General features: G+C 26.5%; 1 protein-coding gene across 2 annotated transcripts in view; it reads left to right on the top strand.

The window, feature by feature from the left end:
• Positions 1–5,634: 5,634 nt before the first annotated feature.
• The window catches only part of LOC100197995 (RNA-binding protein 26), a 24,371-nt gene continuing 7,958 nt past the window's right edge, over positions 5,635–22,047 (top strand). The window contains exons 1-10 of one of the 2 annotated variants that reach the window (XM_065812871.1): positions 5,635–5,732; positions 5,973–6,044; positions 8,346–8,464; positions 13,136–13,227; positions 13,436–13,919; positions 14,745–15,098; positions 16,502–17,082; positions 17,157–17,324; positions 19,451–19,585; positions 21,840–21,914. In XM_065812871.1, the coding sequence (XP_065668943.1) occupies positions 5,986–6,044; positions 8,346–8,464; positions 13,136–13,227; positions 13,436–13,919; positions 14,745–15,098; positions 16,502–17,082; positions 17,157–17,324; positions 19,451–19,585; positions 21,840–21,914 (2,067 nt within the window). In that variant the 5' untranslated portion in view covers positions 5,635–5,732; positions 5,973–5,985. Of the gene's footprint in view, positions 5,862–5,972; positions 6,045–8,345; positions 8,465–13,135; positions 13,228–13,435; positions 13,920–14,744; positions 15,099–16,501; positions 17,083–17,156; positions 17,325–19,450; positions 19,586–21,839; positions 21,915–22,047 lie in introns of both variants that reach the window. The other variant, XM_065812870.1, reaches the window with a different exon arrangement.

Genomic DNA, 22,047 nt, shown 5'->3' with positions numbered 1-22,047 from the left:
TTTTTCATTTGACAACTATTTTCAAGTTGCCTATTAGCATTTTACATTAATAACTTTGTTGAGCCTAATACTATCTATTTCAATTTCACTGTTATCATTAAACATATTACCAGTAATCTTACTATTGTTACAATTGAATAAATGAAAGTAAAAGAATATTACAAATTGTGATCATTTCTAATCAAAGACTTTATTTAAACTTAAGATTTATTGAAATCCATATCTTTTTTTTTTCGTGTCAACAAATTACTGTCAGTTTTCCATGTTAAATACACAAAATATGTTTCTAATATAATATATATCAAATATAAAATAAATCCAATATAAACTAAAACAAAATAGAAAACTTACTCAAACCAGTATCAGTTACACTGTGTGAAGTAACTAAAAAACACTTCAGTTCTTTTCAATAACTCTAAAAAATAACTTTCAGCTTTTTCCAATAGCACTAAAAAATATATTTAAACAAATTAAATTAAACAAATAATAACAAATTATTTGTTTAATTTAATTTGTTTAAATATAATAGTTTAACAAATAGCCAATTCTCCTTAAAAGCTAAAAAACTTTTCAGCTCAAATTTGCTTGCAGACCTTGCTTGTAAAATAAAATGTGAATAAGAAACACATTTAGAAAAGCCTAGAAAAAATTCATAAAAATTTATATACATTTGTTCTTTTATACCGCATAAATCCATCATATGATAAATCTGAAATGAACAAATGTAATTGATAAGTAAATACAAAGAAAAACATCAAATATGAATCGAAAATCAATATATCTGATAGAGATAAGATGTCATGATAAGAGAGTAGTAGTTGTTAAATATTGTTATTTAATGTTAGCTTTTAGAAAACAAATCATGTTGGTACTTCATGGTTCTAAAAATTCAAATTGAGATATAAACAAAATATATATACGGCAAAATGATTTTTCTTGAGCGGCTTTTAATGAATGATTAAAAGCAGTGAGTTTCAATAATAAAACCATGTATAATTTTTAACAATAGACACCAACATAAAGGTAAGCCAAATGTAACAACATTAGTAACATAAATAACAACTTTACGCAAAATCTTGCTCAACACGTTTGCCAAGTCGCACACTTTGAAAACATGGAAACAACATAATATCAACATATATAATAACTATAAAACACAATACATTTATTTAACTTTATATAACATATATAAACAACTCATATAATATTTATATACACAACAGATACATTTTATACTATTTTAATAACACATTTATAAAACAATTACATAACACATATTACCACATACATATGTTTATCAAAAACTTTTTAACTTTGAACATAATATAAACATATATGCAAACTATAAACATATATAACTCGAATTGCGCTAACAAAAAATTTAAAAATAACATGAAAAAATCTAAAAAGATTCAAATATATATTCATATATAAAAACATATATCTCGTAATAAAATATCAAATTATAATTATATTTAATTTAAATCAAATACTTATTGAACAAAGAGCAAAAAACAGATAGAAGAACAGCAATCCTTATAACAAAATTTAACGTTTAGCAACAATAAAATGTCAGTGTTGGCTCGAAATTTTAATTTATTTTTCTAAATTTTTTAAGAGTACAAAATAAAGGTACTGGCATTACAGAAATGTTAATAAAATAATAATCAACATAATAAAATATGCAAGGAATGAAATGATAGGATTTATAATATATTTGAATTATATTAATTTAGGACTTCATAAAACTAAATAAATTTAAAAGTAGTAATAAATATTTTTATGATAAAGTTTTAGTAACTTTTTTAGTACAAAAAAGTACTGTAACTGTATTGGAGATATGCGATACTGCTTTAGCATAACGATATCTCTTCATACAACTTTTCATATATTTCTTACTATTCCTTTTCATTTCAGACAAACTTTTCACTAAATTTTTTAAGAGAAAACTTTTTAATTTAAATTTTGCTTTCACAATTTCAGTTTAAGCATGCGCTCTAAAGCAAAGATTTTTGTTTTTCCGTTATATGTTGATATTTGATCAAAATCGGGTACAATATTGTACCCGATTTTGATCAAATATTAAATAATACGTATTTTTGATAAATAAGTGGTATTGAACTCGAATTCGAAACTTTAAACTAAATGCGTATTTTTCTGGTATCAACGGCGGTATATTATACGTGATCAATACTGCGAGTATTTACAATACTAGATATGCCGACTGGGTTTAGATCCAATTTTGCCAACTAATAAAGTTCTTAGAGGGGCTTGACACCCCCCTAAGCCCTCCCCCTCGGGACGGCCCTGCTCATGGAACAGCAATAAAAATATTTTATCAGTTTTTATAAAGATAAACAAATTTCAATATTTTCATAATAGACTAAGTAAAGAAACCAACAGACGGTGCTATTTAGTTTAGTCTTTATAAGTCTTTACTGTCTTTATAATTACAAAAACTTTTTCATTTTATTGATTGCTATTAACTTCATTAAAAAAAGTTTTAATTAACGGAGAGTGGATATTTAACAGAATTACTGTCTTAGCTACACAGATTCTGTTTTTGTTACAAATTATTGCTTGATGACTTTTAGTCACTACGTAAGACCTCCTTGTTAATAAAAAGATTGCATGTATAGCCTAAATATATAATAAATTATCGGGGGTATGTATGAACTTGTTTCAAAACGTAAAAAAATGAATTTGGCTACAACTGCTACAGTCGATTTGCCATTTTATTTAAGTCCCAATCCAATTTAAGTTGATACGCAGTAAAATGTTTGTTATTCTTTCAAAAAATTTTGGGCTTGTGAGATAAATACAAAGGTTTTTCAGTAAAGCGTTTCATTTTTCCTAATGAAATATTTCTGTAACATATTTCTGTCAACTTGGCTTAGCTATGACTTTAAATAAATTTTTGAAGCGCCACATTTTGTTTACTTGTTACCTCCATATCTTATTTAAATTATTTTTCTCTTTCGTATGAAAATTAAAATGTACGTAAAGAATAAAAATAAAATAAAAAACTGAGCTGACTGCAGCAAGTGCTACATTTGATACAGCCTGGATCCGCTCCTGGTACATATAAAGCACATGTTTGTTAGACAGCTGTTAAGGTGGTCGTCTAGTAAAAAAATCTAAAATACAATTTGGGGGAAAGTTTATTTTATTTTTCAACATAAAGAAGTTATATTTGTATGACAAAAAAAAAAAAAAAAAAAAAAAAAATTACGCTATTTAATGCTGAATCAGCAAAAAAATGGTAAAAACTTATAATTATGTTTAGATCCATAATGGCAGCTTTAGGTATTTGGGGAAATTAAAAAAGGGATAAAGTTCAACAAAAACCAACCCATAATTCCTAAAATGCTCAAAGAATTATTTAGATTCTGGTTCACATACTAACTTATACACAGATGAACAAACCCTGAAAATTTTATTCAAAAATAATTTATAGAAGCTGAGATATTTGCGTTTTAAGTCTGAAATATCAAAAACGGAGAAAGCCAACAAAATAAAAATAAAATAATTAAAATGATCTTTTAGAATAACTATCTCCTCCTTCCTGGTGTTTTTCTTTATCAATAAATCCTTTCCTTATAGCTCTTAACTTTTTTCAAATGTTACAAGTTTGGTTATTAGTTTTGGCCCAAAACAACCAAAAATGATTGTTGCTAAGGGCGTTGCTAAGGGAAAAGGCTAGTACATGTCTTTACAGGAATTAAATTTTTGAAAAATTTAGTTAAAAAGTATGTTTAAAAGTATATATTTTCTAAAAGAGCATAAATTTCTCTTTTAAACTGGACTATTAACAAAAATTTGATTTTTAAAATATTTTTTACCAGACGACCACCTAAATCTAAATATAATGTGAACATAATGTATTCCGTATTTCCAAATTTTAGTTCCAACCCAGTGGGCACAAGATGTAAAAAAGACGTCTTTTGAACGTCTTTTGAACGTTTTGGACGTCTTTTGAACGTTCAAAAAACGTCTTATTTAGGTCCTTTGCCCACTGGGAATATGTATTTTATGGTATAATTGATAAAATCAAATGTGTGTATTTTTTTTAGTTTCTATGGATATCACTCGATCAAGCTGCAGCCGTGCGCAGTGGTTTATGCAGCCGTGGCGCAGTGGTAAGAGCTCCGGCTTAGAACTAAGAGGCTCGAGGTTCGACGCCGGCTCTACCCCAATAAGTGACCCTGGTAAGAAAGGAGGCGCGAACTTCCTTGGTTAAATTCCTCTTTGGACCTCTAGGAACACCTTAACAACCACAAAAAAAAAAAGAAAAAAAAAACAAGTTAAAAAAAAAATACATAGCAAGACAATCGACTTATATTTTCTTACAGTTTTATTGTCTTTCCTTCATTTTCACTTCAGAGTCACCTTTCTCCATTGATTTGTTTAATTTGCTTTTTTTAAATAATTTTTAACTTTCTTTCAATTAATTATTACAAGAAAAAAAAGTGCCACAATCAACCGTTATTTTAAAACCATAATTTACCTTCATTTGGTTAACTTTTTTGACATTTTACAATAATTTTTGCTAGCTGACAATGTCAATGCTTATATGCAACTGTACAAAAGATTTCTATTCAGCAGACAAACAAATAAATTTCACTTCTTTCATTAAATTGTAAACAGATTAATAATATATGGTTATCATTTTTAAATATATATAAGTTGGTTTTTTCAGGAATATAAATGGTTAGCCGGTATTTGACACATTTTAGTCGGTAGAATTTTACTGTTGAGTTTATCTTGATTAAACTTTAAAAATTTCAACTGGAATTTTTAAAAGATGCTTTCAAGGGGCTTGGTGATAAGACCAATTATGTCTTCTTCTTGTCCCTGCTATTTGTATTTATATTATGGTTTACGACTTTCAAAAATTTATATAGCAAAAAAATAAATAAAAAAAATACTATGACAGAGTTGCCGTAGTGCAGTGGTTAGCGCGCATGCCTCAGAATTCAGTGGTTCAACGCCACCTCTGAGTAAGTTTTATGACATCGGTAAGGAAGGAGAAGTGAACTTTCTTTCAAATGATCTTCCGCGGTGCTCTGTGATAAGACCGTAAGGACTTCTGAGGGCACTTAAAATATAAAAAAATATATATCATCAAGATAAAATATATCGAAATTTTAGAGAGTAAAATTTCTCTAATGAAAGTAGATTTTAAAGCATCTTAAATAATGTGAAGAGTACTAAAATAAAATGAATTTCCTGTATTGATATTAACACAAATTTATCATTACTTCTATATTTATTTCGAAAGTTTCGTTGTTTTGATTTTTATTCCATTTTTTAACAAATGCGCACATGCCAGAATGCGCATATCTCTGGTTATTATGTGACTGTAGCGCTCATTACACTATATAGGGCTTGAAAATAAGCCCGCAGGTCTACCCAGGAGCGGATCCATTGCAATTTTTTGCGATGAATCCGCCCCTGGTAGACCTGCGTCTACCAGGGGAGGACATTCTTATTTAACACCAAAAAATGCTGGATCCGCCCCTGGGTATGCCTATGCGAAAAAAATATTTGTATTATTTTCTTGAAAAGTTACAAAAAAATATCCCAAAATGCTTTGCGATAAAATGACATTGACGTAAATATCTGAGTATATTTACTGCGCATTGTGGGTAATTTAAAATCGCTGATCTGGAAACATTCGCAAAAATCAATAAAACGTTTAGCTCTTCGAGTTCAATGTTTAAGATTTATTGGTAAATTTCGTTGTTTTAAAAAGATAAAATTTAATATAGAGTTTAACAAGTTTACTTGCAGGGTTATTTTACAATTTTTGCTCAATTGTTACTTTTTAAGATTTTTCTACTTATTACTTCTATTTAAAGGTACACTTATGTTTAAGTTTTGCTATTTTCTTCATCTCTGTAAAATTGTTATAGTTAATTAACTAATGGGATATATTGTGTGAATTTAAAGTAAAATTTTTTGTTTTACAGAAAAGCTCTTAAAATGATTATTGATGGCATGGATGCTTTAAAGCTTTGGCTTTCTAAGAAGTTAGAGCCGATGTAAGAATTTATAAAGTATTGCAATATAATCATGGCTTTTTTATGATAGACATAGGGGTTCTTGTAATTTTTTCTAAATGCTCACTTATGTGATGTCACTGAAAAATTTTCTGAAATATTTTTGCTCTGTAAAAACACTGCTACAATTTGTCATTTTATAACATATAACCAAATTGTTAAACCTTCAATTTTTAAAAAAATCAAATAGGATGAAGAATTTAGTTAATTTCAATAATTTAATGTTACTTTATAGCAACTTTAACAAAACAAACTTTACTTAAACCTAATTGGTTTAAGTAAAGTTTGTTTTGCACAGCTGTTTCACTTAATATAAAGCAATTTAAATTTGCAAATTGTATTATTTTTGTAATGTTTTAAAATTATTAAAATTGCAATCCTTTATACATTTGAAAGTCAATTTCTTTTAATATTGATTTTCATTTATATAAACTAGTATAAATCAGTAAAGCAAATCTCAATTATCAATAATTGTGATTTGCTTTACTTTACGTGACTTGAAAAATGCCTGTTTCGGTTAACAATTAGGTTTAATTAAATTTCTTCTTACTTATAGCGGTCTAACAAAGTGTATAGTTAATAATAAATATCTGAATTATGTTAATTTTTTTTTTTTTTTTTTTTGATAAAAAGTGACAACAAATTACTAAAATTTAGCCAAGTTCATCATTTGCCATATTTAATCTCAAATTGAAGAAAGTTTTTATTAATTCATTTGATGTCATAAGGTAAAACATTTTATTGGTGTTTATATTCTTTTTACAGAATAAAGTTATCTTTAATACTTCAAAAGTTTTAAAACTTTCAGTAACACCCCTCAAGTGATTATTTAAAAAAGACAAACAAGAAGCTGTTAAGCTCATTTGGAACAGTTGTGTTAGAACATGTATATGGGTTGTTAAAATTAGACACAATTGCAAAAAATTTAAAAACATTTATGAAAATTAAGTGGAATTGCTTCACAATACAGCTGATGATGTTTGTGAGCGGGTTTTTTAATATATTTGTATGTTTGTATTCTGTGTAGACCTCTGGCATAGTGTTGGTTCACCAGTAAATCACTTTATATAAATGTATGTTTGTTTTGTTCGAACCTCTGTGCGGTGGTTGTCCACTCATAATTCACTATGTATATATGTATGTTTATATTCAGTCGCCTGTAAGTTCCTGTATGTTTACTTGATTATTTGTTATATTAACCTTGATGATTATTATTTTTTAAATTTTATTGAAAACACAGTTGATGTTGAAAGTCTTGTTTTTATATTTACAATAAAAGAATATAATATTAATTTATATTTTTATATATATAATTATTTATATAATTTTTTTTATAAAACTGACTTAACTTTATATAATTTAAAAAATATTTAAAAAATTTTCTTTCTATAAACACTAGAAGTAAGTCATTGCTTAGTTTAAAAGCGTATTGCTAATATCAAAACATTTGATTACAAAAGGTTATTTACAAATTTAATTGTTTTAGCCTGTTAAAACATTTTGAACATACAGAATGTTCTCAAAACATCTAAAAAGCTGTGACCAAATTGACGCAACTAAATATAATTTGCATGGTCAGGAATAGACCCGCTTCCCAACCAAGTTTTTTAAATATATATAGGAGTATAAAAATTAAAAGTAAAGCTTTTGCTTGGGCTCAATTTTCTTCAGACACAGCTATCATTAAATTTTGTCTGATAATTAAATTAATTTTTTTTCATAAGTTTAACTTATTTAAACAACTCTCAAAGCCTTGATTCTCTATTTTCATTGTATTTTGCTAGAAATTTAAGTCTATTAATTGTTTTAAATTCTAAATTCCTTTACTAGCACTGCTTAAAAAATTAGCACTAGAGTGCTAATTTTTGATGATATTTTAGAGTTTTTGTTTTTATAAGATTTAGAGTTTTAAATTTTTCACTTGCTGAGTTTTGAGCAATAGAAAAAAATTGGTACTTGTCATAATTTAATGCCATAAGTATGAGTTTAAACAATAATAAACCATAACATAAACTATAAATTTCAGTTTAAGTAGAAGTAAAACAAATCAAATATTTACATATTCTTTTATTTATTTTTGATAAATAAGATATAACATTTCTATATTTTTGTTTTGAGATAAGAAATTAATTTTTTTGCAGCTAATCTCCATAAATCTAAAAATAAAATAAAAAGTTTATTGACATTTAACACATTTTTTGGGGAGGAAATGAGTGCAGTAAAAATTATAACATAAAACTAGTCAAATTATATTTAATTTTATCTCAATTTTCTTTTGTGTAGTTGTGATGCTGATCCTGTGGCTCTTGCAAAATATGTTATTGCTCTTATTAAAAAAGATAAATCAGAGGCTGAGCTCAAAGCTCTCTGTGAAGATCAATTAGATGTATTTTTGGGTGATCGTAAGTTAAATTGCTGTTTTTACAAATTTATTGATTTATATTATAATACATAATGCAGATACTTTAGTATATATAGGTGTAGACTATCTTAGTATTCTTTGCATACTTTAATTTCTAAAATTAGGAATTTAAGCGCAACAGTTTTTTGAACAAAATAGATAGTAAAAAAAGTATATTGAACAAAAGAATTTATTTGCTGGCAAAAAAAATATGTAGTTAAAAAAGTATGTATGTAATATGTATTTTTTAAATAAAAATGCTATAAAAACATTAAGATATCATTAACTATAATAACTTTATTGATATATATCAGGGCTTGTGATGAAGAAAATCGTCAAGCGTGTTATATCGCGCTCGTAAAATTAGAATATGTTTTCATCGGTCGTCATTATGTGCCCTCGAGATAACGTCGGCGAGCGCGATTATAAAAATTGCTAAATGCGATACTCATAAAAAGCTTTTTCTTTTTTATATCTTATTTTATTTGTTACATAATTTTTTCGTCAAAAAATGTTTGAATTAGTATCACACTTATGAAACTACATCAACGAAAGAGATTTTTATACTTCCAAACTTCGTATATTGTCAGATCGCGATTTTATTTTTAACTATTTATGTCATAAAAAAATTATATCAAACAAAAACGCAACTTCTTATTGATTTAGTATTGAAGTATAGTTTAGTGACTTAGTTTTGCTTCGTTGTTTTGATATATGTATTTTAAAATGTTACTCTGTAAACTTAATTAACGGTTAATGGTTTTTATATTTCTTGATATTTTTTATTCAAATTAATTATTTAATTTTTTTCTAAAATTTTTTTTTTAAATTACGTTTTTTTATCTTAAAAATATAACACAAGAATAATTTGAAATAATAGTAAATAAGACTAATAACTTTTCATTTAACAAATATTGACATCATTACTTAGTTTTCTTTTCGAATATCCTTAATTGCGAACATTCTAAACAACAGAATCGTTTTAAATTTGAGTTAAGATAAATAATAGTTAATAAAAAATCTGTACTATAAACAAAAACTAATTTTAAAAATTACTCTATTATTAATATTTATTTTTATCATAAATGATGTGTGGAATATTACAAACAATAAATCAAATAAATTTTACTTAATATTTTCACAAGATTAAAAATACTCTGCAGTTTTAATTTTCTTACAATGGTTTTCTAATTTTCTATTCTTATTTTATTTGCGCATTTTTGTATTCACATTGTGTTTCCACGTGCACATTCCATTATTGAAATAAGTGACAATTTACGACTTTAAACTGCTCATTCATTCATTACGTTAGTGCAAAGAGAACGACGTTGTGCTTTTTATATTTCATATCAGTTGTTTGATAACAGAATATCTTTAATAAAAAATCTTTTTTAAATATTTTATGAAAATCAAAAAATAATCTTGAACTATTGGACGAGCGTTATTTTATACGCTCGTTATAGCTGAACAAGCGTTGTTTATCGCGCCTAGAACATTTGAAAATACTGTTTACGGACGCGTTTTATGAGCGGAGCGCGATCGCGCTCGCTTCATCACAAGCCCTGATATATCTAACTTTATGTGTGTGCGTGTGTATAAATATATATATATATATATATATATATATATATATATATATATATATATATATATATATATATATATATATATATATATATATATATATATATATAAAAAAGAAATTGAAACAAAATAAACATTCCTCAATATGAACATTTAGAAAATAACAAGATTTATTTTTCTTAGTTATTAAAATAAACTTGTTTTGTGGTAATTTATTTTAATGCGGTAGTTAAAAAAGTTAATGTCCTTAATTAAATAAAAAATAAAGATAATTTTATGACTTTAAAATCACAACTCGCTTATGTGTCCAGCCATTTTTTATTTTTTTAATTCAAAACAAGGTCTCTTTCTCTCTATATATATGTATACATAAATTAGCAGATAATCACTTAACTAATTTATAATTGCTATGTTCTTTTAAGAACATTGAGCACTCTATTTTGTCGAATACATTTTAAAATTGCTTAAATATATATATATATATATATATATATATATATATATATATATATATATATATATATATGTATATATATATGTATATATATATATATATATATATATATACATACACACAGTATTGCACAGAAAATTTGCAACCAACATCGAACAATGCTAAAAAGTGTTCCTAATTTTACATGTCTTAAAAACGAAACAAACTATACTACCACAGCAAACAGTTCAGGAGTCTAGAGTCATAGCATGCCATGACATGAGCAATCAGCTGACAGCACACAGGCAGAATTTCGTTGACAAGTGTCATTTTGCAGCGGACAAAACAAGTGCAACTTTTTTGGTTTGTTTCATTTTCTTAAGTCTGGTCCGTGTCAACGTCACGGAAGTTTTTTAATAATTAAAGGAAGTATCCAGAAGTTTCCAGAAGCATGCAGTAGCTTCCAGAAGTTTCCAAGAAGAAGCATCTGGAAGCATCCAGAAATATCCAGAAACATTCAGAAGCATCCAGACACATCCAGAAGCTACCAGAAGCATCGAAAAGAAGCATCTAGAATCTTCCAGAACAGGTTCACACAGGTTCATTTAAATATATAAGAGACATATAAATCGACATGTTGATTTTTATCATCGAGTTATCATCGACAATCGAGTTTTATCAAAGTGTTTTATTGAAGAATATCTATACAAGAAGTGAAGTACAACAAGTGTTTCATTACATCAATACAGTCTACATTCAACCAAGACGTTGTGTTCCACAGAACATTATTGTATCATCACAAGGTTAATGTAACAGGGTAAGCCTTGAGAAGCTTGATTATTTATTTTTATTATTTTTATGAGTTCAAGCGCAAAAATGGCTGCAGACAGTCTTGGATTGGAACTAAGAAAGAAAATTATTGGCGACTACGTAAGTGGAATGTCACAAAAATATCGTTCTACGGGGAAGTTGGCAGCAGATAACAAAGGTGGAAGACCGCGTTCCACCACTTCTAGAGAGGATTCTATTATCGTCAGATCCGTCAAGAACGATCCCTGGATATCATCAGTTGAGATACAAAAGATACCTTAGAGCTGTCTGTATCAGACCGAACAATCAGACGACGTGCTGTTGGAGCCGGATTGTTTTCTCGACGCCCTGCAAAGAAACCGCTGATTTGACTAAAAAACCAGAAGAAAAGACTCCTGTTTGCTACATCTTATATTGACTGGAATGTGCAGAAATGGCGAACTGTCCTGTTCAGTGATGAATCGAAGTTCAACATCATTGGGAGCAATGGGATTTGCCGTGTACGTTGACTGGCCGGAAAATGCCTCGATTTACGTTACTGCCATAAGACCGTGAAGCATGGTGGAGGCAATGTAATGGTCTGGGGGTGTTTTTCTGCTAACGGTCTAGGTCCAATACATCGAAACAATGGAATAATGGACCGTTTCATGTATAAAAATATTCTGAAAAATGTTGTTACCTCATGCTGAATGGAATACGCCAATAAAATGGGTTTTTCAGCAAGACAACAATCTGAAACACACTGCAAAAGTAGTCAAGCAGTGGTTTTAAGATAACCACCTATCGGTGATGGATTGGCTGCCTTAATCTCCGGATCTCAACCCTATCAAGAACCTGTGGGAGATCGTCAAGGTTGTGATCGACTACAAAAGATTCGCCACGAAATATTGATAGCGAAATACAGCTTGGTCAACATTTTGTCGTGTTGCACTTGTTTTGTCCAGAAGGAAATCAACTTTTTTTAATACTTTTGATTAATTTATTAATTTTCGTGTACAAATAATAAACTTTGTGATGAATAAAACTTGAAGAATTTTGTCTTTAAACAGTTACATAGTTATTTCTCTAAATTGAAAAAATGCAGCACTTTTATGTAAAGTAACTAAATTAGCATTATTTGATTGCACTCGTTTTGTCCGATACTATATATATATATATATATATATATATATATATATATATATATATATATATATATATATATATATATATATATATGTATATATATATTTATATATATATATATGTATATATATATTTATATATATATATATATATATATATATATATATATATATATATATATATATATATATATATATATATATATTTATATATATATATATATATATATATGTATATATGTATATATATATATATATGTATATATGTATATATATATATATATATATATATAGGGTCTATTCAATGTTAGTTTTTCTGTTTTTATTTTAATTGTTTTATTTACAATTTAAAGGTTTGTATTTAGAATTTAAATAGAACATTTGTTTCTCTGTTTTATTTTTATTATTTTCATTTGGAATTTAAATAAAATGTTTGCTTTTCCAAGTTGTTTTTTTGTTTTATTTTATTTAGAATTAAAATTTAGAATTTAATTTAAAAATTTAATTTTTTGTTTTAATTATTTTATTAAGAATTAAAGAAAAGTGTTTGTTTTGTACTTGTGTTTTATAAATTTGTTCAAAAAATGTTTGTTATTCCGTTTTTATCTTGATTATTTTATTTAGAATTAAAAACATTTATTTTTCTGCTTTTATTGTAATAATTTTATTTTGAAAATAAAGCATTTTTCCATTTTTATTTTATTTATATTCATATATATAGAAACAAAGAATTTTGTGGCTGATCTCTTTGTTAGTTTGACTACCAAATCATATTTACCTGCAATCCCAGAAGTTGTTAGTGAAAATGTTATTGTAAGTGCTGTGTTCTCAATAGTTATAATTATATTTGTTTTTGACAATCACACCTTTAAACTTTTAACAGTGGTCTTTTTAATATAATAGCAATAATAAAAATTAATGAATAAATTAGTTTTTCTTTTCTTTTTTTTCTTTTACCTTTACAAAGTAGTTTACATGGTAAATAAAACAAATGAATACAATTAAAATTTTTTTGTCAAAGGCTAAAACTGTTAATGAGCAGAACAAAGGAAGCAAACGAAAATCAATAGACGATTCTGACGTAGAAAAAATTCAAAAAACTGAGAATAGAGCTGATGTTGGAAAAACAGAATTAACTCCAATGCCAAATGAAATTTTAGATAAAAAGCAAGTTTCTAATGATTCAAAATTAGATTCAAATGAGATAAATAATGATAAAAATAAAAAAACATTTAAAGAATCAAATATTCTTAAACCCAGAAATGGTGTCAAAAATGAAGTAGATTTGGAAAAAGGAAATTCCCAAGAAAGATCCTTAAAAAGTAGTTCTCCGTTACAAGCAAGACGAAGACATTCTTCACGCCATGGTTTATCTAGGTCTCCCAATAGAATGAGTCGTCATTCAAGAAGCTCGCGAAAAGATCGTTCAAGGCGTGAGCATGGAGATAAAAGTAGAGAAAGACGAACTAGACGTAAAGAAAAAGAAAAGTGTAGGGATTATGAAGGTATTTATTTTTTTCTTCAATTGTAAATTAATTTAAAATAATAATTTTCTAATTTTTACCTGACTGAGCCGGAATATACATTATTAGTAAGGAAAGTTCAAAATACACAGTCAATCCGCAATACATAGCCTGTTAATAATTGATGTTGAACTAAGTTTTTGTTCAACATCAGTTATTGTATAAGTGTAGTATTAAACTCTATTTGCATTGAAATGAAAAACTTATTATGTTCTTTTATTTTTTACTTATATCTGTGTCCAACTTTTTTTAAATTCTATTCATCTTTTCAAGGTTGAGATGACCACTACTTTCAATGAGGCTACTTTATTATGGTTACAACCCTCTCCCAACTCTTTAACAAACAACTTTTTTCTCCCAAAACTTTAGCAAAGCCATAGCGCAAAGAAACTTGTTTCTTTTATAGTATGTTACCACTATACCACTACCGCATTAACACAGTTGCTCCTGATAAAAGGGTATTCTGTTTTTAGTTTTCTGTATTAAACCAATTGCTAAGCAAAACTTTTTGAATCGATAAATGCGAGAAATAATTTTGCCTAACAGTTAGTGAATTTAATGAAGTTTGATGTAATTTCTAACATAATTGGTTTTTGCACAAACTTGTATAAATGCAACATTAAATAAGTGAACCAAACTGTTTTGTATACATTTCATCATCATTTATCTTAAACAAGCAATCGAATTGGATTGATTGAAATAAGTTTATAAATTATAAAAAAAGCCTGATTTGAAAAACTTGTTAATTGAACCAGAATTATTTTTAAACATTTTATTGGAATTGTACTAAAAAAATTTTTTTTTTAGAAAAAGGATTTTGTATGCTTGGTGAGGTTTGTCCATATGATCACGGGCACGATCCTCTAGAAGTAGATGATACTAATTTACCACAGATGCTTACTCTGGCTGGTTTGCCTGCAGCCCAACCTCATCAAAATTTTGTACAGCAGCCTCCACAACATCTGCAGTTTCTGCCAAATATTTTACCTTCTCGACCTATAGTACCATCAGTTCCTGGTGCTTTATCACTAAACACAGGTTTAACTACAGTACATGTACAAAAACAAACACCAATCCCTTCACCTATAGAAATGAACAGAAACCAGGTTCCAATTTTTCGACCTAGAAATTCAGTTGCCTTCATAAAAAACATTTCTCCAGGTATTATAAATATTTTATTACTAGTCATCCCATGTCAAGTTAGCACACGCTAACTTGACTTGGATGACTCTATGATTTTTTTTAATGTTTAAAAGCATATAAAAATAAGCTAAAACTCCTTAATTCTATTTGTGTTTCAATTTTACTGATTTGAACCAACAGCATTTTTGCACCGTTAAATTTTTTTTGTCATTAAGTAGCAATATTAGCAATTATAGTAGCAATATGGATTAATGTATCAACCTCAAATTAGGTACATAGACAATCTTCCACATGAATGACTCAAATAGCAATTAATTTTTTTTTGCTGCTTTGACATAGAACACCCTTATTCAGGAATTGTGCATTATTCATAAAAATTATTTTTTAAATAAAGTAGAGTTTTTTAGTTAACTAAAATTAATATTTATAAATAAAATTATTATAAAAATGGTCTACCTATTAGTTTATTATTAAAAAATGCTTAATGCTAATAAATTTAACTCAGATTTAATATTTGTATTGTTAAAAGTTAAATTGTGTCATCTGCAAATTTTAAAGTTCCATATTGTAATTAAATTAATTTTATTAAATTTATTAAATTAAATTTAGTTTTAAACCACGTTAAAAATTATTTAAACAAATGACAAAAATTACTGATGAAAGCTATATTTGGTTTTTTAAAAAGATTATATTTCTTATAATTTAGTTCTTTTAGCAATCTTATACATAAAATAATATTTTTTGTTTGTTTGTTTGTTAATCAGATTTTAGTTGTTTTTTTTTTTCTTTTTTTCTTTTTTTGTTTAAACTTTTTTTTAAACTATTTTTATTAAAAATTATAAACAGTTTATGGATAGACCAGTAAGATATTCGTAAACATAGTTTATGTTTATAACATAACTATACGTCATTAGTTATTTTTTACATAATAAATTAATAAGAAACAAAAAATTTCAACTCAATTTGTGAAACAAATTTTTTTAAACAAAAAACTCTTCTCATAAGTAAATTGCCATTAATTTAAATATTCTGTACACATAGATAAATTGCCATTTCATGCCTGAACCACATACAGCATAAAGCTTTTTAACAAGACCTGCAACAGTTTTGTTCAAATTATTGATCTTTTTTTCTTTTATGGGTTAATTTTGTTATATTTTTATGGTTTCTTAATTTATTTGTAATTTGTCATTAGGTTTTAATTAGCATTATTTAAAATAATTAGCATTATTTGTATATTTATTTTTCTGTTGGAAAGTATAGTTTCATGGAGTAAATATAATTCCTTCTTTCAATATTTATTTTAAATGTAGTGTGTTTTATTTGTAATATTAACAAATATTTATTTTAGGTGCAAAAGAGGTAAGCAGGTTTTCACTAGATTTTACTTGAATTTGATATCTTTTTTGTTGTATATTTAGCTTCAACTCCTGGGTCACAGCAACTTGTTTGTGCTGGTGAGGCATATAACCCTGAAGCTCCTGCTATTGAAGCTACGGAATCAAGTGTTATAAAAAAAGATAATTCTCTTTCCTCTAAACATGAAAAAGTTGAATCTGATAACAGAACACACGATGAACTTATTCAAATTGCTATGGGTAATGTTCCTTTAACACCTATAGTTGGCACCCAACCAAATAATATTTTCCAAATAAATAATGCAATGAGTACAATGTCTCAAACTCAAAATCATCAACAAGCTTTTCAAATGTATCAGAATGTTCCTGTTCCTGATATACTTCAGCAGGCTTATCTTCCTATGTCCTTAGCAAATCAACAGCAGCAGCAACAAGCATTTCATATTCAAATGCAATTACAACAACAACAACAAGTTGCCATGATTGCACATCAACAGCAACAACAACAAACTTTGCAAATACCCTCACGTCAACCTTTTCATAAGAATACAGTGTTAGAAATTCGCAAAATACCTGCAAATTTAAATAATATTGTAAAACTTAGTGAACATTTCCAAAAGTTTGGTGTAATAACAAAAATACAGGTTAGTATAATGAATTATAATTCATCCAAAATATTTTATAAAATTTTGTCTGCTTAAACATTTATTTTATGTAGACTCCGTTCGATAATGACCAACAAGCAGCTCTGTTAGAATTTGCAACATACCAACAGGCAACATCTGCCTACAACTCTCCTGAAGCTATACTTGGCAATCGATTTATCAAAATGTTTTGGCATAATCCTAACAAGCAACAAAAAAATACAAACAGCAATCAACAAGCAGTATGTTAAATGCATTTTTAAGTTTAAGCTTTTTATAAACACACACATTTTTAGTAGTGTTAGCAACATTGGTTCTAAATAAAAATTTGTCAGGATATCTGTTTGTTGTTAGTGATAGTTTAGGTTATTGGACGTGATGTGTGTGACTTTTCAAAAATAATTTTATGTTTTATTAAGTTCTTTGATATTGTAACAAGTATTGTATTGGTATTAATTTACTGCGTTAATTTCAATAATTTTGAGTGATTGTATGTGTAATATCAAGTGCTATTTTTTTTTTTTTTTACTGCTAGATAAAAAAAATCTGTTGGCAATTTATTAAGTATGGTATATTTTTTATAAAAAGGCAATTTATTAAGTATAGTATTTTTTTATAGATTTTTATTCATTATTTATTCTACTACTACTGATCCTTTACTGATTTAAGTTAAAAGTTTTAAAGTTTTTGGTATGGTGTTGTGACTTGTGTAGGTTGACAATCTATAGATACATATATCTTAGATAAATCTTAGAAAATAAGAGTTAATTTCCAGTTAACTTTCCATTATTTATTACACATTTAAAAAAGTCATAATTTTTAATGCCATTTTGTTTCTTGCAGGAAAGAGTTCTGGTTTTTTGATTGTTTCTTTTTTTTTAATTTCTGGTCTGAATAACGTGCTTTTTTAGTTAATATTTAACGTCCATGCAAAAATGTATTATTTAATTAAGGTCAAGTTTTAAAAAAAAAATTTTTAAACAGTTGAATTAAAAATATAAATTAATAATAAAATATAAATTAAAAATTAATATTATAATTTTTAAATTAGCATAGTTAATAAGAAAAGAGTTTTTAATTTTGTAAAATTCAACTTAATGTTGCTTATAGAAAAATACAATGACTTGTTTTTAAGAAAAACATTCTCAAATATTTTCAAAGCAGCGCACAAAATAACAAGCAGTCAATGGTCAACAACCTCCCAAAATTTATTTTTGCTGGTCAAGGTTGACCAGTTAAAAATATCTGAGTTTTAAAAAATTAGTTTTTACAATTAACTATGATGTAATTCGAAATTACTAAGTATTCATAACATCTAAAATATTTTAGACTCAAATATTTTAAAAACTCTAAAATATTTTTATTGTTTATATTTAAGGTTTTGTACAGAAACTTAGGCCATGTTATGCAGAAAGCTACCAACCCACTCATACTTGGTTTTAAGATAAATTAGTCTAAAATAAAATCTTAAATAACTTTAAGATTTTATTTGTTAGAAAATAAAGTTGTTCCCCAATTATTGAGGAACAACTTTATTTAAGACTTAATAACAAATTATATATAATAACAACTTTAAGATTTTATTTCAAATGCAGATTTTGAAACAATCAAAATAAATTTCTAACTAATTTATCTTAAAACCAATATGAATGGGTTGTTAGCTTTCTGCATAACGTGGCCCAATTGTTTTAATAATAAAAAAAACTAAATATTTAATATTTTAGACCACCATTTTAAAAATATTTTATAAAGTGGTTTAAAATATTAAATATTCAGTTTCAATTATTTTAATTTTTTAAACTAGCTGGCTAAATTAAACTTTGTATCTCCATGTACTAAAACTTGCGGTGAGTGTATGCATTCAAACCAGATGTTTTAAAAACAGAAAAAACTATGCAGATTTGTGACTCAAAATTGGATCTTCAAAACTAGAAATATAATGATCATAAAAATTTTTTTTTGTTAATATCTGAATAAATAGTTTATTTTTGTAAATTTAATTAACTCTAGACTTATTTAGTAATTATATTGCTATCTAATCATCTTTCCAGATGATTAGATAGCATTATTAAATCTTTTCAGAGATTTTAAAGCAGGCAAATTTTTGTAGAATTAGTGACAAATTATCATAACCTAATAATCCAGATTTTAGTTACCTTAGTTGGGTGGAGATATTAGTGTAAATAAGTATGGGATTTGCAGGTTGATCTACATATGTGCTAATAAAGTTTGATAAATTTTACCCACTCTGTATTATTTATTTTTAAAAAATGTGTAAACTTACAGGATCCCTGCAAATGAATTATTTAAAGTGAATTTTTTGTTGGAAATTTTGATATCAAATATGAATTAATAACGATTATTTTAGATCAAAGTGACAAATGGCCAAGATGCAGCTGTTGAACAACAAGTTCCTAAACCTAAAAAGATTGCATCTTCAGATGAATTAATTTATAGGAATCCAAAAGTTGATCCTCGTTTTATTCAACAAGAAAAAAAAAAAGTATATTCTACTTTTTTGGTTTAAATTTTATGTTTAAGAATTTATACTACTTCAGGCCTTGTTACGAGATTTCGCTGCGTAGCGAAAACGCGTAACGCATTTTTAAGTAACTCAACTCAGCAAATATACTTTGCATCGTTAGAAGTTATATTGCGTCACTAGCGTCTTTTCAAGTACCGCATTGTAATTAAAGTTATTTTATTAACGCATTGAAAATCATACAAACAGTTTGTTTTTTTCTCACTATAACAAAAGTTACAAAATTTTTTTTTTTTTTTTTCAGATTATTCACCTCCCCAAGGCCTGAGGGGGGCCACTACAGTCAAGGAAGCTACTCATTTTTTTGTGTTTTTTTTTATTTTTAGTAGTTATTTGTGGTGCAACCCTCTCTCAACTCTTTAACTCCGAAACAGGAACCTTGCTGAGCAAGGCAGCTGCCCGGAGAAACTAAGTTGAGCGCGGTACTTCCAGGAACGTGGTATGAGTCGAACTCCGAACCTCTCGCTTACAAAGCGAGCGCTCTTACCACTACCGCATGAAAAATAAAATCTAAGTTCTTATTTAAAAAATCATTTTTATTATTTTTTTCAAATATGAACTTAAATTTTATTTTGAAAAAAAATATTATTTTCATGAAACGTAAAAAATATTATTTTCATGAAACGTAAAATAATGTTTGTTTATTTTCTTATGATTTTACAGTTGGTTTTTGGTTATTTTATTAACTGTTAATAAATTTTTTCTTATTTAATTTGTAAACTCTTTTTAATAATGTTTTTAAACAATAAAGAGTTTTTTTTTGTTATTTATCAGTTACCAATAACATATTTGTGATCATAATTTATTTTCATAAATTAAACGAACATCTTTAAAACTTTACGTTATTGAATTAACAATAAACAAATATCTTATTAATAAAATATTTACATCAAAATAAATCATGCATTTTTATAGCTTTCTATTCACTCACTGACGAGTCTGCATTTTTTTTAAAAAATATCGGAAACCAAGAGGGCATCAAAAAGTGTTAAGTATCAATATAAATTTAATTTAAAATTTTACAAATATTCCACTTGTTAATTTCAGACAAATAAAAATGCGTCCAAAAAAGAACAAATACATCAACCGAGAAGAAGACCCAACCAACATTTAAATTAATAAAAAAAAATATGCTCCAAATATTTTTGTTAATTATTATATACAGAATTCAAAATAAATTTTTATTGAATATTAATCATAATCAATAAGTGTAATAATTCAATTTTATCAAGACTAAAAAGTAGAAAATAAAATAAAGAAATAAAACTTTTTAAAAATAGTTTTCTATTCAATTGACTAAAAAGTAGAAAATAACTTTTTTTTGTTTCTGGTACTTGTGGAAATCATGTACTTAGTAATAATCACTTTTGTAAAGCCAATACTGGAAGACATCCAAGGCAATTCATGTGCGTATGTAAACAAACTCATCGAAGTAAAGTAATAGAAAGTTTGGCGCCTTTTAAGTCAGATGCTTTCAAAATCAAATTCGTTTTAAATGTACATAAAGCTAAAGGCGCCAAACTTTCTATTCCTTTACTTCGATGAGTTTGTTTACATACGTTCATGAATTGCCTTCAATGTCTTCCAGTATTGGCTTTACAAAAGTGATTATTACTAAGTACATGATTTCCACGAGTACCAGAAACAGAAAAAAGTTATCTTCTACTTTTTAGTCGATTGAATAGAAAGCTATTTTTAAAAAGTTTTTTTTGTTTATTTTATTTAAACTATTATGACTAAAAATAATTTTTATATTTAAAAGGAATTTATATATTTAATTCCTTAAGATAAAACTTAAAACACTTTTTTTAACTAATTTTTAACAACATCAACAAAAAAAAATGAAACAAACTGTTTCTTTAACAAAAAATCTATTACTTTACAATTGCGGTTAAACGCTTTTACTAACAACTTTATTTCTTCTGAATAAACCTTACGTTACGTCACCTTAACGACAATCAAAAGATAATTTAAATATTCTAAAAGATATAAGTCTTTGCGTAGCGCAAAACTGCTGAACGCGTAGGCAAATCGCCTTTTCGCAAGCAAGATGCGAAGCTGCGTAACGCTTCTTAACAAGGCCTGCTACTTTATTATTTTCAATAAAACATTTTTTAATTTTCATTTTCAATATTTCTTCGTAAACTTTTACTCAATCATTAATATCACATTTAATATGGATAATTTAAGTATTGTTAAAAAATTTTTACTGAAGGAATTAGAAAAGCTGAAACTAGATCTTGTAAAGAAAAAACAATTCCATTATGAAGAATTGCTTGTGAAGCAAAAGGTTTGTTACATTTAGTTATGAATTTAATCTTGAAATACATATACAAAACTAAATTCATATTATAATTTTAATAAAGGTTTATTTATGGTCATACCATAATCATTTTAAATGCATGCTATTTGCCAAATAAAAT

Source organism: Hydra vulgaris, chromosome 12 (genome assembly GCF_038396675.1).
Source record: "Hydra vulgaris chromosome 12, alternate assembly HydraT2T_AEP".
NCBI classification, from domain to species: domain Eukaryota; kingdom Metazoa; phylum Cnidaria; class Hydrozoa; order Anthoathecata; family Hydridae; genus Hydra; species Hydra vulgaris.
The sequence above is the reverse complement of the archived record's forward strand: the minus strand, read 5'-3'. Positions and strand labels throughout refer to the sequence as shown.